General features: G+C 38.5%; 1 protein-coding gene across 1 annotated transcript in view; it reads left to right on the top strand.

The window, feature by feature from the left end:
- The window catches only part of LOC124721639 (transforming growth factor-beta receptor-associated protein 1-like), a 162,915-nt gene that overhangs the window by 130,265 nt on the left and 16,358 nt on the right, over nucleotides 1-16,292 (top strand). The window contains exon 12 of the mRNA XM_047246702.1: nucleotides 11,070-11,230. Coding sequence (XP_047102658.1) covers nucleotides 11,070-11,230 — 161 coding nt within the window. The remainder of the gene's footprint in view (nucleotides 1-11,069; nucleotides 11,231-16,292) is intronic.

The raw sequence follows: 16,292 nt of genomic DNA, 5'->3' as shown, positions 1-16,292 counted from the left end.
AAGGTTATTATTCACAGTGTTGAGAGTGGCTGTGATATGGGGGCTGAGTGGGGTATGTTCTAATGGGGAGTGCCCCATTAGTGAAACTAAAGTTCTAATTGTTGTTGTTTATAGGTCCCCTAATTCTGACTTCAGAGCATTTCTGCTCTAGCTAGAGAGGGTTCTTTGTCCACTACTGTTCCTGATTTATATAAATGATATGCCATCTAGTATTATGGGTACTCTAAAATATTTCTGTTTGCTGATGACACTAGCTCAGTAGTAAAGGATGTTGTGTGCGACATTGGCTCTGTTTCAAATAGTGCAGTTCATGGCATACGTTCATGGTTTGTAGAAAATAAACTAACCCTAAATCACAGTAAGACTCAGTTTTTACAGCTTCTAACACACTATTAAAAAAAAAATTTAATTTCACGCAATGGGCAAACTGAACAGTTCACATTTCTAGGTGTTCAGACAGATAGTAAACTGTCATGGAAAGCCCACATTCAGGATCTTGTTCAGAGACTTAATGCTGCCATTTTCACTATTCGAATGGTATCTGAAGTGAGTGACTGTTTTAAACAAAAATAAGTTTACTTTGCTTATTTTAATTCACTTATGTCTATGGTATTATATGTTGGGGTAACTCTACCCATTCTAAATGGATATTTCTGACTCAGAAATGGGCAGTTCGGGAAAAGGTGTACGTTCACGAACCTCTTGTCAACCCCTGTCCACTAGTCTGGGTACTTTGACGTTGCTCTCTCAATGTATATATTCTTTACTGTCATTTCTTGTTAACAGCATCAGCTTACTCCCAAGAGTTAGCCACTTTCCCTCAGTTAATACTTGGCACAAATCCAGTCTGCATTTTGATTGAATTTCCTTAACTCTTGTGCAGAAAGGTGTGCAGTATACTGCTGCATTAATTTTTAATAAACTATCACAAGAATTAAACAATATTAGCAATAATCCATGCACTTTCAAATCGAAACTGAAGAGTTTCCTCATGGATCACTCCTTCTATTCTGTTGAGGAGTTCCTTGTAAAATTAAGCTGATTGTTGTTATATTGTTGACTGGGTTTACTTAAACTTGAAGCTTGACTTTTTTGGGTTCATAAACATTTTACTTTATCTGTTATTACTTTTATGTTGTAATTTCCTGGAGTGACACATTCCATGATCTTGGAGATTTTCTCCTCAATTTGGTCCTATGGAACTAGACATTTAAATAAATAAATAAATATCTTTTATGTTCAGCTGTTTTACTTGTGGCTATATATTTGGTCCTATGGAACTAGACATTTAAATAAATAAATAAATGAATATCTTTTATGTTCAGCTGTTTTACTTGTGGCTATATATACTTATCATTCAGTGCACTCTACCTTCGTGTGCTGTCTCTGATCTGTTTTTTACTGTGGGCTGATATTTTATGTAGCTTCCCACTTAAAATAAATTTTTGTTTTTTCACTTTATTTTGTGCATTCTCCTAATTTCTTTCTACATCATGTGTGTATGGAGGATTAATCCTTATTACTGTACCTCAGTATTTTGCTCGTGGAAGTTGGCATCATAAAATGTCACTTGTGGGGTAGTTTTCCCCACAATCAAGCAAAATGTATGATCATGAATTTCTGCTTCTTTCACCTTTATGTGCCTCTTGTGATAACCATCATTAATATGCAAACTAGAGAAAAACTAGGCACCACTAGGAAACATTAAGCTAATAACATTTAATACTTTATAAAGACTTCCTGTCTTCCTTTATATACAGCTCAACTTATTCATCGATTAGAACCTGTAGAGCTACCAATTTGCAGGATGTTGATTGGTATATTTTACCCACTGTTCCAAATAGTCTCTCAAATTTTCAGTGTGGGATTGGGTGTTTTAGTGGTCCAGTCAAGGTGGAATAGGGTGCCTGAGTGTTGGTCAAACCAGAAAAATATGTATGCAGTCCTTTGAACACAGTTGTTATCCTGGAAGACAGGAGTATCTACAGCATACTAATAATGAAGATGTAGAAGAAAAGGTAATGCTCAGTCACCAAGAAAGTTTGAATAAATGTCCTGGCTCATGTTAACAGTAACCTAAATAAGTGCACCCAAATTATGGTACGAGAAACACCCCCAAAACATCACTAAACCACCTCTTGCCTGAACTAGACTTTCCACATACTGTGGGTTAAATGTGTCATTGGGCTGCCAGTGCACTCAGTGATATGCACAAACTTTGTAACCACTGACTGCTACACCCATTGAATGAGCTTCCATCAAGCTGTGCTTGGGTACAAGTTTACAACTACTGAACACCAGTGTATTAGCTGCCAGATGTAAGGGTTATATTCAGAGTTCTTATCTGCCTGGAGATGGAGTTGGTGACTTTACATGAGAAGTTTCAACACAATTATTCTGTAAACACAGAAAAGTCTGTCAGCAAGAGAATGCAAGCCACTCAAAAAATACAATACAAAATCCAAATTCGCTGGGCTTGTGTAGCATGTACCAAACAGCTTCATATACTTGAGTGATTTATTCTGGTGTACATTATGCTGGACTTTATAGACCACTTGATGCCAGAGAGTTTGTCCTACATAGTTAACATATGCAGTGGCTTCTTGTTCTGCCCACAGTCTCTACACTGTGCAGATCGTATCAATATCTTCACCTGATGGTAGTTCAAACATATGTGTCTTTGTCACTGGTGGATCAGTATACCATATTCCTCTTTCATTTAACTGGCACATAGGACAAAAATTGTTCAAACAGTGCTTTGCTGGTGATGCTGGTAATGCCACTAACAGCTCTGCTGTCATGAGAGGAGAGACAAGATAGTGATATCATCTACCATGTTTAAGTGAGATAGCAGGGGCAGCACATTTTCTGTGTAGTCAGTGCTGGTGCCTGCCTCCACAAGTTTAACTGGCTTTCCGAGGTGTGTGCAGGGACTGAGATCATAGGGCAGTGTAGGGTGCGGTTCAACCCTCATAGGTTTGCTTCATGTGGGTTGTGGTTACAGTGCTGGAGAAGCATGAGAACAGAAGTCTTGTTGCCATATAGGTGGAGATCGGGATGATGGCTGGCTGCAGCTAAGCGCTCAGTGATCAAAGGGCTTATGTTGCTGTTAGGGGGTGTGGTGGTGTCCTGTTGCGGCCACGGGTGTTGATGGTGGCAGACCAGTTGGTTTTGCCCAGCCTGGATTTCGAAAAATGAGTGTCCCCTTTGTTCACAATGGTGCCTATGGTCCACACCAAGTTGCAGCCAAATATATGAGCCCTTAAATGGGAGCCCACATGATAATACAGTGCTGTTCTGGGCTCTATGGGTTGGCTGCAAAAGATCTAACAGTGGTACAGGTGTTATGTTATTTGTTATGTGATTTATTCATCTCATTATATACAATTTTCAAATAATTTTGATTTGATGTACAGGAGACATGTCAAGGTTTACAAAAAGAGACTTTTTCCTCTTTTTTAAGAGCAATACAGAAGTTTACATTTCTAAGTTACAGCTACACAAGCACATAAACTAATACGTGTAATACAATCCCTGTGTTCAGACTGTGAAGCTGTCCGCAATGAATTCTTTGATGGAATAACAAGACTTTTCCATCCGAAGAGTAAAGAGCAATCTTTTCAATGAACCAAGCCCCATCTTAAATATATTACTGCCTTTTATTTTATTGAAAATTTTTAACCCCAAATACTCTGGCATTTGGGCATAAAGTTTTAAACGATGTGTTGGAAGTTTGAAATTATCTCTGTGGCAAGTGCTGTAGTTGTGATCAAAACAGAAAGTGTCTAGTTTATGTTGATTTTTATATAAGAACACCACCACCTCATATATGTAGAGTGAGGGGATAGATAGTATTTTTAAATTTCTTAACAATGGTTGACAGGATTCCCATTTTTTAGCAACATACATGTTTCTAATTATCTTCTTTTGTAATACTAGGAGCCTAATGACATTTGCTGAATTTCACAAGAAGATTATGCCATAATGAATAACTGACTCAAAGTAGCAGTGATAAACTATCTTTTTGGTATCCATGTTTGTGGCACCTGACAAAATATACATTGCAAATGGCAAGGTGTTCAGTTTATTTGCTAAGTAATCTATGTGTACCTTCCAATTTAAATTTTTATCAAGATTTAGGCCTAAGAACTTCATGTGATTTGCTTCTGTGATATCCTGATCATTGCAAGTTATCTTTATTTCAGTCCTTTCTACCAATTTAGCTTCAAACTGTGTCATTTTGGTTTTAGTTACATTTAGTTTTAGTCTGTTTTGATGGAGCCAAGATTCGAGTTTTTCTAAAGTATTTTTGGCTTTTTCTGGAATACTTTCAGATACCCCATTTTCAATTAGAATTGCTGTATCCTCAGCAAATAACACTGAATGAACATCAATAGAAAGTGGTAGATCATTTACATAAAAAAGAAACAGGTAGGGACCCAATATCGAACCTTGTGGGACTCCTTGGGGAACTGTTTTCCAGTCTGAGGAATAATTGGTTCCATTTGAAGTTAAAATGACTCTTTGTTTCCTGTCCGACAGGTAAGAGCTAAACCATTTTAAAGCCTGTGTTGCAGTTCTGCTGGACTATGACCATTGATGAGGGCTGACCACCACCTCATGAGGAAACTTATTTAGATTTCGTAGGAACTAAGTTTGCATTGCCTTTCTTATCTAAGTTTTAAATACCCTGACTGGCCAATTTGATGCTAGTTGGAAAGGAGCAAGTGTCATGTTGAATAATATGTTCCTCTGGCAGTAATTTTTGAACCCAGATGAAGGGTTTACATTGAGAATATCTGGCCATATTTGGGAAATGGAAGAGAGCGCCACCAACAGCCACATTGCACCTTTGAACAGTCCAGAATAACCTGTGGGTGTTCTGGGATAAGTGTTCAGCAGTGCCTGGCTGATTTTGGGCACAGGCGTGACAAGTGCAGACCATTATTTAGATTTCCTTACCTATGCCTGGCCAGTTGCACTAATGATTTGATGCAGCTCATGCCCCAGTGTAACTGATGGAAGCAACTTTAGAATTCTTGGTTGGAGAATGAGAAGAATGATGACAAGACATTCTGTAGTCTCTATGGCCAACAAAAAACCATCCTTGGCAATAAGGTGGTCTCGGAGGGAGAAGTAGGTGTGAAATGTTGGTCTGCTCCTTTTGATAACTGTCTTAACCACCAATGTTGAACTGGCAATGGTACCCTGTGAAGAAGCATATCCCACTCTCTTTCTGTGGGAAGATGGGGAAATCATTTAATGTTTGCTGCATATGGTTGTCAAGTTGAAAACGTAGTGCCTCCTATGTATTAAACTCTTTGGTTGACACCATAGTTAGTTGGGACAATGCATCCATGTTAGTATGCTTAGAGGTGAGCATATAATGGTACTGGCTAAGAATAGTGCCCACTTCGATAGTCGCTGTGTTGTCTTTTCTGGGAGCTTTGAGTGGGGGGATGAATAAGGAAATCAGTGGCATATGGTCCATGATAAAATGAAATTTGGTGCCATAATTGGTTGCCACATGCTGTCAGTATTTTTGTGGGATAGTACTGCTGTGGTTCCATATTGCGATGTGTCAATTACTAGCATCGGCTAGTTTGTAAAGCAGTGAGCAGATTGTAAGTACCTTTTTAATTGTTGAAAAGTTGTGTTGGAGACCATTTAAAACTAACACCCTTTTTGCATAACTGGATTAATGGGTGAGCTACTTGAACCATATGGTGTATGAATTTGCCATCACATGATACTTCCCATAGGAATAATTGTAATTCTTTCAGATTTTTGACAGCAGGTGGATTATTTATTTCTTCAACATGCTTAGCTGTTAGTTTTACCTTAACTTTACTTGATATGTGCCCTAAATTCATGACAACGTTTAAGGAAAAACAACATTTATCCAGATACTTGTTTGACTGGAGTCTACCAAAAATACTTGTAGATTTTGAAGATGTTGCTCTCTTATGGCCCTTGGGATGCTAATGTCATCCAGGTAATTTATACGTTGAGGAATTCTCTGGACGAGTTATTGCAAGTATCTCTGAAATAAGGCGGGTGCACTTGTGACACCTAAAGGTGATCTATTGTACCTGTATATTTCATACACTATAATTGCCACTAAGAGGTTCGGGAACTTAACATCTAATGGTAACTGGAAATATGCATCCAATAAATGTATTTTCCAAAAGTTTTGCCAGTAACTTATTTGGCTTTCGAATAGCATAGAAGTCAGTATTGTCTGAACATTGATAGTAGCCTTAAAATTGACACAAATACACACAAACCCTGTAGGTTTGCCCATTGACTATATGTAATGGGTTTAATAACCCCTACTCCTTGTAACATGTCTAGTTTTGCCTTTATCTGTTCATGCAGGATGAACGGAATCGAATGAGCTCTGCAAAACTGCAGCTGAGCCAAGAATTTGAGTGATGGATGAGCTACAAATTTGTTTTCACCATCTGGATCAGTTCAAACAATTGCTTATATTTACAGAATGAAAGTCCACAGCAAAGTTGTCATCATGTAGCTAGTATGACATCTTCTGCACAGCATCATAGAGTAGAGTGATCTGTTGTGCTGTACAGTGTGGTGGACTTTATCAGCACTGTGATGTCAGAGGGTTGTTAAGTGCAGTTGGCATCTGCAGCTGCCTCTAGTTCTGTATATGACCTATGTTAGGCTCTACCTCCGAATAACATATCTTATGCTGACCATATTGATATCCTCATCCAGTGGTAGATAAAAAAATTTGGCATATTCGGGATTTATGCACGAGGATACAACAAAAATAGTCAAAATGCTTCCTATCAGCTACTGTCCAGTTTCTGCATTGCTTGGTCCATAAAATACATGCAACTCTATGTGCTGCTGTGAGCAGTGGCTGTTTGCAAAGTGCAAGAATCCATTGCATGCAGTTCCATTTGCAATGTTCACTTGGGAACTGTTTGAGCAGGACCTATATTTGTTGGCCTATGTTTGTTGGGTTTGAAACTGATTGTAATTGACAATGCACGACACTCATCTGTACCCTGTTGGGTAAGGTCTTCTTACAACCACTGTTCTTACACTGTGTTACCTGGCTGAGAATGGTACACCATCCATGTAGATACATTGGACAGTCTGCATCGATACACCAACAGATTAGATGATTTCATTCATTATGTGGTCATTGGCAAATCCAAAGACGATAGCTCCTTTCTGCCCTTGTCATGTCTCCACACCTTACTGGACTAATTCCTTACAAGCAGCTGCCACAAACACACTACTTCACTGCCACATCTTACATCAGTGAAGGGCAATGGAGGGTCACATGACCATCTGGAGTCTGTTCTATATCAGTATGCTCTTTTAAGTGGGTGACAAATATCTGGACTAGTGATGTTAAATGGTTAATAAACATTGTCACAACCCCTGTGGCTTCAGTACATTAAATTAATAATGCTATTACAGTATACATATCACTGTGAGTCCACGTGTCACTAACTGCCCCCCCCCCCCCCCCCCCCACACACACACACAATTTGACAAATTAACAAGAACCCTCAGAAGAAAACTTATTATTTCCAGTTTTTTTCTTTACTTTTCTACTGCTGCATGTCTCTCTCTCTCTCTCTCTCTCTCTCTCTCTCTCTCTCTCTCTCTCTCTCTCTCTCTCTCTCTCCCTCCCCCTCCTCTCTGTCAAGTAACACAGTTCCTTTACGTGCACCTCTGGCAGTACTTGTAATCAGAAGTTTCCACACAAAGGACACCATGTAAAACATTGCAACTTCTTACCCAATTTTGCCACTAGATCTGTAGTGGTATTTGTTGAGTGGTAACCTAGATTGTAGCCTACAGGGCATGTCGTATTGGATCAAATGTAACTTCTAAATATGATTCACAGTCTGCTACTGTGTCAGTGAGTGACCACTCAACTGGCATTCCTCAGTAGATATTGTACATCCCTCCAATCTGAATGCTACAGGACCTTGATATGTGTTACTTCAGAAGTAGGCTATGGCATATGACTATTGCAAAATAGTAATGAAGTCACTGGGGCAGCACATACTTTATTGCAACAATTCAAAAAAAGCATGAAAACAGTTGCACTCAGCACAACAACAAATAATTTAAAAAAGTGGCTTCTCCATACGTGGCATCACGTCACATCTTTCCAAGAATGTAGTTCAATTCAGTAAATCAACAACCAAATTACTTTCTGTCATCAGTCAAGCATTTTGATGTCCACTTTTCTTCAACATTGTAAACTTCAAACATTTTCATCATGAAATTCACACTGGATCATACTGTTCAATATGAATGGCCTTCCTCACTAAGCACTGTGATCACAGGCTGTCTTTACCTGAAAAGTCACTTGCAGCTTCAAATGTCAGTGCTGACTATCTGCAGCAAATACATCTTGTAGATCCCATGCTAAGTATCGAACTCGTGAAGTGGGCCAAGTCAAGCTTCTAGCTATTCACAGATTCCCTCTGCACCTGCACACAAGAAGTGCAGTCCCTAGGTAAATGAAATTCTAAAACAGAAATAATTAAGCATTTGGAAGATTTAAAAGAACAAAAACTGTTTAACCTGATATAAGAGTTTACAAAACTGTCAATCTGCAATTCTACATCTACATCGCTACATTAATACATATGGCAGTTAAAAGGAGCTCAAACTGGCTGATCTGCTGTACTCGAAAGGTAAAAAGTCCACAGCCTGACACAGTGATGATTTTGATATCAGTGAAATTTTCTTATGTTGGTACATGTGTAATAATGTGTGTCTAAGTGCCAACTTTACCTATGGAGTGTTTTTGTTTATTTAGTCACATTGTGTGTGTTTCATTCAAATGGACATCCTGGAAATACATGCTACCATAAAATTCTTTGCTTGATTTCATTGATTGCCAACGTAAAGTCACCTAAAACTGATAAAGATCTGTAAGAAATTTGCTTATTTATTTTTAACAGTTGACAAATGGGTTGCTGAATTTGAAAGTGGAAGATCTCATAAAACTGCAACCACAGATGAAAATGAAAATAAAGTCCACGACTTGGTATTGGCCAAACAGCCACTCAAGGTTTATGAAATAGCTGATGCTACAGGCACAGCAGAAAAAAACTTTTAAATAAGAGTTAACTATGAGAAAGCTTCATGCTAAATTGATGCAACTATTGTTGAACAGTAGTCAAAATGATATGCAAACAAAGATTTCGCAGGAATTATTGGAACCATTTTGAAAAGCCTTAAACATAGTTTCGCACCAGTATTTCATTATGTACAAGATTTGGTCTGTACCTCAAACTAATCACTAATCAAAGCAGAGGATGGAAAATTATGGCCCTTTACCAAAAAGGTGATTTTATTTCATCTGCTGGAAAGTTTGTGAACAGTGTTGTCCAAGATGCAAAACAGGCTCTTGTTAGTGTAAAACTTAAAAAAATAAACTGCATAAAAGCATACATACAACATGGCTCTGTTTGTGAAAGAAAACAAGTCTTGCATCTAATCTCCATCTACTACCATAGCCAATAAAATTTATAGCTGGAAAACAGTTTTAGTTGACTAGCTGGAAAACAGTTTTAGTTGTCTAAAAAGGTCTTGACATCCATACTTCAGGGCTGGAGTCTACTTGATGGGAAAAAATTGAGTGTGTGCACTTATGCCAAAAATGTGCTTTTTGGCCCAAAAAGCACATTGTTCAGTTTCCAGTCCCAGAAATTTTCACCATGCCATTTTACTGAGATCATAACATGTGACTAGTTGTTGTAAGCATACAAATAAGGGAATAAGACAAGCTGTGGAAAACAAACTATCCAAAACACCCCTGCTACAGAAATCCTAGGAAATGAGAAGTAGCCTAACTGGTCTCACTGAAAATGCACAAACCAATAAAGAAATTAACAACTGATCACAAACTAAAGCTAGTACCTGTTCATTTACACATGGAATCATGTAATAAAGAAGCTAAACTAAACCCATTGCACAAACAAAGTACAATTGATGTTGTTAGTGGTGTTACTAATTATGGCCAGCTGTGAGAACTGGCACACTACTGTATGTACTGCCAGCAGACACACATAAAAGCAGAAACAACTATCCTAATTTTTGGAACTGTTCAATTCCTTCCTCAGTGAGAAAAGGGGGATATATTGGTGGGGATTGGGTTGTTCGGGCCTCATCTTTGGTGGGTACCACTTGTGAAGATGAGGGGAGGCAAAGATGAAGTGGAGGTAGGAGAGAGAGGAGGGATGAGCAAAAGAGTGAGAGTAACAGAGTAAATAAATAGAGATTACCAAAACAATTACTTTGTGATTGAACCTCCCCGTTCCCAAAAATGTGTGATATTAATTCTTTCACAAGATTTTTGCAATGGTTAATTAAAAATATCACTTTAAGTGAAACATTTCTATTTTGAAAGAATACGATAAGATGAGGTTCTAGGCGATTTCATGTGCTGTTCAGTGAGTTTATGGAGAACTGTTCTGTTCAGCTGTTTGACTTTCATTTATTAATGGAAATACAAGGAAAGTGTGGAATAATGTTCACCTATGATCACTTCTGGGTCACTTGAGTTTGAGAAGTGTCATATTCCTTCAGTGCCAGCAGTTTGTCATTGTTAGGGCTTATGTCTTGTGGGAAAATTGTTACTATTCAGTTATTGTGTTACCATGTCAAAATGTTTGGAGCCATCACTCCATAGTGCACTCATTTACATCTAAAGTACTGATGCGGTTTCTTCTTCTTCTTCTTCTTCTTCTTCTTCTTCTTCTGTGAGTACCTATAGACGTTTGGGCATGGTTTAAATTTACAAATAAATAGTAGCCATTCTTCATTTGATTCTGAGTATGAGTATAATTATGATGTGCAAAAGAATTGAGTCTTTACCTGCTCGCATGTAGTAGTACATGTATGCCTCATTACAGCTCCTCATCCGCATCTACTGGCATTTGAGAACGCTTAATGTCTTCATGAAATTGACATTTCTTGTGGAACGTTGTAATATGCCAGTAATTGTAAAACAAATTCACACATTTAACCTTTTTTTAAAGCCTTTCTTCCTCTTTTTTGTGTTACAGATTGAAGAGCACGAGAAAGCTCTTGATATTTTGGTGAACCAATTAAAGGATTTTAAAGCTGCAGAACTGTATTGTGAGAATAATGCACAAGGAAAGGAACAGAAGTATCGAAATGATATTTTTTATACTCTTTTGAGTATTTATCTAAACCCTAAAATAGAGTAAGTATTGTGTATGTAAAAGCTAATGTAAATTGTAACATTGTATAGTCAGGCTTAGCACTCTATTTTGCTTTGGGCTCCTTGCTCCTTTGTCTTTGATCATGTTTGCTAAACTGTAAGTTCTGAAGTTCTAATCCTAAACATTAGTTCTGAAGTTCTAATCCTAAACATTCTCATTTGTAACATCTCTCGTACTAAATATGTACCAACTAGCTGAATCCATAGGAGAGATGCACGAAGATGATTGCAGGAGGACAGTGTATATGAAAATTGGAAATAAGTGACAAAAATTAAATTAACGTTAATATTTGTAAGATTTCTGTTCTGAGAGAAATATTTTATTGGAGAACTAACTGTACAGTCTTAACACCCATCAGCTACCATTATGCTGCCATAGAGTTGTGTGATGTGTTACGTCATTTAGTAAGCCGGCCGTTGTGGCCCAGTGGTTCTAGGCACTTCAGTCCAGAACCGCACTGCTGCTACGGTCGCAGGTTCGAATCCTGCCTCAGCCATAGATGTGTATGATGTCCTTTGGTTAGTTAGGTTTAAGTAGTTCTAAGTTCTAGGGGACTGATGACCTCAGATGTTAAGTCCCATAGTGCTCAGAGCCATTTTTGAACTGTCATTTAGTAATAGACTTGGAAACAGAAGTCTGTAGCAGCAATATGTTGTGAAAGCACACATTCTGAAACAGATATTTTAGTTGTTCATGAACTTTAATTAAAAATTTGATAAATGGAACCCTTAAAAGAATTAGATACAAAAGTTGTGCATTAGAAGTAATAAAATTCAGTATACATGTGAGAATGTTATGATATTCTTGTTTCAGTGACCAGTGATTTAGTTACAAGGAATGAGCAATCAGTTGCTGAGGAGATTGCCTTCATATTGCATTATATTAAAAAACAAAGAAACTTATCTATTTATAGCTCCATTTATGTATGGGCATATATTCTTTTTTTCTGTTTGATATTTAACAACCATTGAATGCTGACTTCTTTGAAAATGGAAGATTTGTTCAACTGAGCAAAAACAAAGAAATAAGTAAGTTTTGCTATTGCAGAAGGAACAATTTGAGCATTTGCTGTTGAAAGTATAGCTGAAATTAAACAGCATAACAAGTACCTGTTGGTTTGATATTTTGAGTCATTAGTTTGGAGTATCAGCAAGAATATGTCTGTTATTGTGGACTTCAGACTGAAGACTGGTTTGATACAGATCTCCATGCTACTCTATACTGTGCAAGCCTCTTCATCTCAGAGTAACTGCTGCAACCTACATGCTTCTAAATCTGCGTACTGTATTCATCTCTTGTTCTCGCTCTGTGGCTCTTCCCCCAGTATCTTGTTTCCTAATCTAATTCCCTCAGCATGACCTGATTTAATTTGATTTCATTTCATTATCGTCATTTTGCTTTTGTTGATGTTCATGTTATATCCACTATGTCCATTCCATTCAACTGCTCTCCCAAGTCCATTGCTGCCTCTGACAGAATTACAATGTCATTAGCAAATCTCAAAACTTTTATTTCTTTTCCATGGACTTTAATTCCCACTCCAAATTTTCCTTTTATTTCTTTTGCTGCTTGCTTAGTATACAGATTGAATAATATTGAGGATAATCTACAACCCTGTCTCACTTACTTCTTAACCACTGCATCCGTTTCATGCCCCTCAACTCGTATAACTGCTGTCTGGATTCTTTACAAATTATAAATAGCCTTTCACTCCCAGTATTTTATCCTTGCCACCTTTAGAACTTGGAACAGAGTATTCCAGTAACATTGTCAAAATATTTTCTTTAAGTTTACAACTGCTATAAACATAGATCTTCCTTTCTTTAACCTATCTTCTATAAAAATTTGTTGGCTCCGTATTGCCTCTTGTGTTCTTGCATTTCTCCATAATCCAAACTGATCTTTCCCGATGTTAGCTTCCACCAGTTTTTCCATTCTTCTTCTGTAAAGAATTCGTGTTAGTGTTTTGCAACCGTGACTTACTAAACTGATAGGTTGGTAATCTTCACACCTGTCAGCACTTGCTTCCTTTGGAATTGGAATTATTGTATTCTTCTTGAAGTCTGATGGTATTTCGTGTGTCTCGTACATCTTTCTCACCAGATGGAAGACTTTTGTCATGGCTGGCTCTCGCAAGGCTATCAATAGTTCGAATGGAATGTTGTCTTCTCCCAGGGTCTTGTTTTGACTTGGGTCTTTCAGTGCTATGTCAAATTCTTCACGAAGTATCATATCTCCCATCTCATCTTCATCTATGTATTTAATATTTCCCTCATGTACATCTCCCTTGTATAGACCCTCTATATACTCCTTCCACCTTTCTGCTTTCCTTTCTTTGCTTAGGACTGGTTTTCCAACTGAGCTATTGATATTTGTACAGTAGGTTCTCTTTTCTCCAAAGGTCTCTTTAATTTTCCTGTAGGTAGCATCTATCTTTTCCCTAGTGATGTCTGCTTCTAAATCCTTACAGTTTTCCTCTAGCCATTCCTGCTTAGCCATTTTGAACTTCCTATCTATCTCATTTTTTGGACGTTTGTATTCCTTCTTGCCTGCTTTATTTTCTGCATTTTTATATTTTCTCCTTTGATTAATTAAATTCAGTATCCCTTGTGTTACCCAGGGATCTCTTCTACCCCTCATCTTTTTAATTACTTGATCCTCTGCAGATTTCACTATTTCATCTCTCGGAGCTACCCATTCTTCTTCTACTGTATTCCTTTCCCCTGTTCTTGTCAATCATTCCCTGATGTTCCCTCTGAAACACTCTACAACCTCTGGTTCTTTCAGTTTATTCAGGTCCTATCTCCTTAAATTCCTACTTTTTTGCAGTTTCTTCAATTTTAATCTTCAGTTAATAACCAATAATTGTGATCAGAGTCCACATCTACCCATAGAAATGTCTTACAATTTAAAATCTGTTCCACAAATCTCTGTCTTCCCATTATACACAAATAAAAAAAGTTTTGCATCACCTGGGTTCTAAGAGTTCTGGAACCTGTGCAGAAAATTGGAATAAAGATCAACATAAGGATCATTTCTGCCCCTTTTATTGCTCATGAAAACCACACATTGCATGTTGTACCACCATACAGCAAGACCTTCAGTGGTGATGGTCCATATTGCTGTACACACTGGTACCTCTGATACCCTGTAGCATGTCCTCCTACTTTGATGCATGCATGTATTCATTGTGGCATACTATCCCCGAGCTCATCAAGGCACTGTTGGTCCAGATTGTCCCACTCCTCATTGATGATTCGGCGTAGATCCCTCAGAGTGGTTGGTGGGTCACATCGTCCATAAGCAGCCCTTTTCAGTCTATCCCAGGCTTGTTCGATAGGGTTGCACTATCGGTCGTAGGATAGCATTCAAGTATCGTACAACCATTTCGGTGCCTTCCATGACCACCAGCATTGTACATCAGCTCCATATAATGCCAGGCTGAAACAGCAGGGAACCTCCACCTTGCTGCACTCGCTGGACTGTGTGTCTAAGGCATTCAGCCTGACAAGGTTGCCTCCAAACACGTCTCTGACAATTGTCTGGTTGAAGGCATATGCAACACTCATCGGTGAAGAGAATGCGATGCCAATCCTGAGCGGTCCATTTGGCATATTGTTGGGCCCATCTGTACCACTCTGCATGATGTCATGGTTGCAAAGATGGACCTTGCCATGTACGTCGGGAGTGAAGTAGCGCATCATGCAGCCTATTGCGCACAGTTTCAGTCATAACATGACATCCTGTGGCTGCACAGAAAGCGTTACTTAACGTGGTGGCATTGCTGTCAGGGTTCCTCCAAGCCATAATCAGTAGGTAGCAGTCATCCACTGCAGCAGTAGCCCTTGGGCAGCCTGAGTGATGCATGTCATCGACAGTTCCTGTCTCTCTGTCTCTCCTCCATGTTCGAACAACATCGCTTTGGTTTATTCTGAGACACCTGGACACTTCCCTTGTTGAGAGCCCTTCCTGACACAAAGTAACACTGCGGATGCAATCAAACCGCGGTATTGACCGTCTAGGCATGGTTGAACTACAGACAACACGAGCCATGTTCCACATGACTGGAACTGATCAGCTGTTGGACCCCCTCCGTCTAGTAGGCACTGCTCATGCATGGTTGTTTACATGTTTGGGCGGGTTTAGTGACATCTCTGAACAGTCAAGGGGACTGTCTCTGTGATACAGTATCCACAGTCAACATCTATCTTCAGGAGTTCTGGGAACTGGGGTGATGCAAAACTTTTTTTTTATGTGTGTATAATCAGTCTGAAACCTTCTGTTGTCTCTAGGTATATTCCATGTGTACAACCATCTTTCAAGATTCTTAAACCAAGTGTTGGCTATAATTAAGTTACGATCTGTGCAAAATTCTACCATGCGGCTTCCTGTTTTATTCCTTTCCTCCAGTCTGTATTCACCTACTATTTTTCCTCCTCTTCCTTTTCCTACTAATGAATTCCAGTCCCTCATGACTATTAAACATTCATCTCCTTTAACTATCTGAATAATTTGTTTTATTTCAGCATCTATTTCTTCAATGTCTTCATCATCCGTGGATCTAGTTGGCATATAAACTTGTACTTCTGGGGTGGGTGTGGCCTTCATGTCTATTTTGGCTATAATAATGCGTTCAGTATGTTGTTCATAATAGCTTATCCACAGTCCCTTTTTTTTATTCATTATGAAACCTATTCCTGCATTACTCCTATTTGATTTTGTATATATAACCCTGTATTCACCTGACCAGAAGCCCTGTTCCTCCTGTCACTGAAATTCACTAACTGCCACTATATCTGGCTTTAAACCATCCATTTCCCTGTTAAATTTCCTAATCTACCTGCTTGATTAAGGGATCTAACATTTCACGCTCTGATCTGTAGAATGTTGGTTTTGGTTCTCCTGATAACAACGTCCTCCTGGGTATTCCCTGCCCAGAGATCTGAATGAGGGAGCATTTTATCTCCAGAATATTTTACCCAAAATGATGCCATAATCATTTAACCATACAGTAGAGCTGCATGCCCTCAGGGAAAAATTATG

The sequence above is a fragment of the Schistocerca piceifrons genome, chromosome X (assembly GCF_021461385.2).
Source record: "Schistocerca piceifrons isolate TAMUIC-IGC-003096 chromosome X, iqSchPice1.1, whole genome shotgun sequence".
Lineage (NCBI taxonomy): Eukaryota > Metazoa > Arthropoda > Insecta > Orthoptera > Acrididae > Schistocerca > Schistocerca piceifrons.
This window is presented reverse-complemented; position numbering and strand designations above follow the sequence as displayed.